The sequence below is a fragment of the Benincasa hispida genome, chromosome 12 (assembly GCF_027475165.1).
Source record: "Benincasa hispida cultivar pf3 chromosome 12, pf3_genome.v1.1, whole genome shotgun sequence".
Classification (NCBI taxonomy): domain Eukaryota; kingdom Viridiplantae; phylum Streptophyta; class Magnoliopsida; order Cucurbitales; family Cucurbitaceae; genus Benincasa; species Benincasa hispida.
In genome coordinates this window covers 58392490-58394151 of record NC_143489.1, presented here as the reverse complement: position 1 = coordinate 58394151, position 1662 = coordinate 58392490, and the positions used below count along the sequence as shown (strand labels likewise).

Sequence of the window (1662 nt, the reverse complement as noted above, 5' to 3'; positions counted from 1 at the left end):
TGAAGACACCTTCTTGTATCGACTTGGACCTGATCATATTTTGTGTCGATGCGTTCCTGAGCAGAAGACCAAGCATATTTTGGAGCTTTGTCATGAGTCCCCTTATGGAGGACATTTTGGGGGGCAGCGGTCCACCGTAAAAGTCCTATAGAGTGGCTATTTTTGGCCGACACTATTCAAGGACGCCCACGCCCATGTTGTATAGTGCGATAGATGCTAGAGTACAGGGAATATGTCTAGAAAAAATGAAATTCCCTTGACTTAAATCTTGGAAATCAAATTATTTGATGTATGGGGAATTGACTTTATGGGCCCATTTTCGGCTTCAGAAGGTCATCAATACATTCTGGTTGCGGTTGACTATGTATTAAAGTGGGTTGAGGCCATTGCATATGCTAAGAACAATGCAGCCACGGTGGCGAAATTTCTCAAGAAGAACATCTTTACCCGATATGGGACGCCCTGGGCCTTAATCAACGATGAAGGCTCACATTTTATCAACCGCATAATCACCAACCTATTGACTAAGTTTAACGTTAGCCATAGAGTTGCAACCGCATATCACCCACAAACCAATGGGTAGGAAGAAATTTCTAACAGAGAGATCAAAACTATCTTGGAAAAGGTAGTCAGTACCTCTATGAAGGATTGGTCACCCAAGCTCGATGAAGCACTGTGGGCATATAGGACTGCCTTCAAAACTCCAATTGGCATGTCCCCATATGCTCTAGTCTTTGGAAAAGTTTGTTATCTACCTCTCAAGTTGGAACACAAAGCAATGTGGGCAAGCAAGAAGCTGAACTTTGATCTAGCAAGCGTGGGGAAAGTCCGAAAGTTGCAATTGAACCGGTTGGTCGAGTGGCGAATGAACGCCTACGAAAATGCCAAGCTTTACAAGGAAAGAAAAAAGATATGGCATGATGACTGCATAAGCCACCGAACATTCTTCGAGGGTCAACAGGTACTTTTGTTTAATGCGCATTTGCGATTGTTTCCAGGGAAGTTGAAGTCCCGCTGGTCTAGGCCATTCCGCATCAAGATTATCTTTCCTCATGGCGCAGTGGAGCTAACTATCGAAGATGGGAGAAATGCATTCAAAGTCAATGGTCAACAAATTTAGCCCTACTTTGGGGGTGATGTGGATCAACGCATGGAGACCATCGACTTAGGCAAGCAGGATTGACTGCTTGTGCGGATGCTATTACGGTAACTCTGAAAAACTCTTTCAATCAGCATCCCTATATCTATGTTTAAATGCTTTCTTTACAACTTTTATCTACTAATTTTTAAATTGCATCATTTGCTTATTAGAATCAGTCCTTACTGCTTTACGTGTTTACTTTTAAGTTAATTCAACTGTGTATTCCGTATCATGTTTAATTTCTTTACTTTTATGCATTTGTAGCGTTGTTCTTAAAATTTCTGTGAATGACTGAATAAAACGATGAACACCGCAAAGTCTTATCGACTTACGTGTTTGATGAATTAAAAAGAAAAACAAATATTGGTATGCAATGCGATGATGGGTGCATCTCGCGATAACAAGATACACTTTACGTCCATCCAACCCAACGACATTGCGCTGAGGGGTGTGTTGCGCACGTATGTATTTTTCGCCCGTCCTTAGCGAAAACGCACTATGTTGAGGTAGTGTTGCACCAG

At 41.9% G+C, this 1662-nt stretch overlaps 1 protein-coding gene across 1 annotated transcript; it reads left to right on the top strand.

Annotated features, from left to right (window-relative positions):
* Positions 1-778: 778 nt before the first annotated feature.
* On the top strand, positions 779-1120 carry LOC150032092 (uncharacterized). Its single transcript, XM_090308386.1, has one exon. The coding sequence runs from the start codon at positions 779-781 to the stop codon at positions 1118-1120; it is 342 nt and encodes a 113-aa protein (XP_090164512.1).
* The last annotated feature ends 542 nt before the right edge of the window (positions 1121-1662 follow it).

What these genes read in the sequence shown, in the direction of transcription:
- LOC150032092 (XM_090308386.1), top strand. Translation starts at nt 779, where the DNA reads ATGTGGGCAAGCAAGAAGCTGAACTTTGATCTAGCAAGCGTGGGGAAA.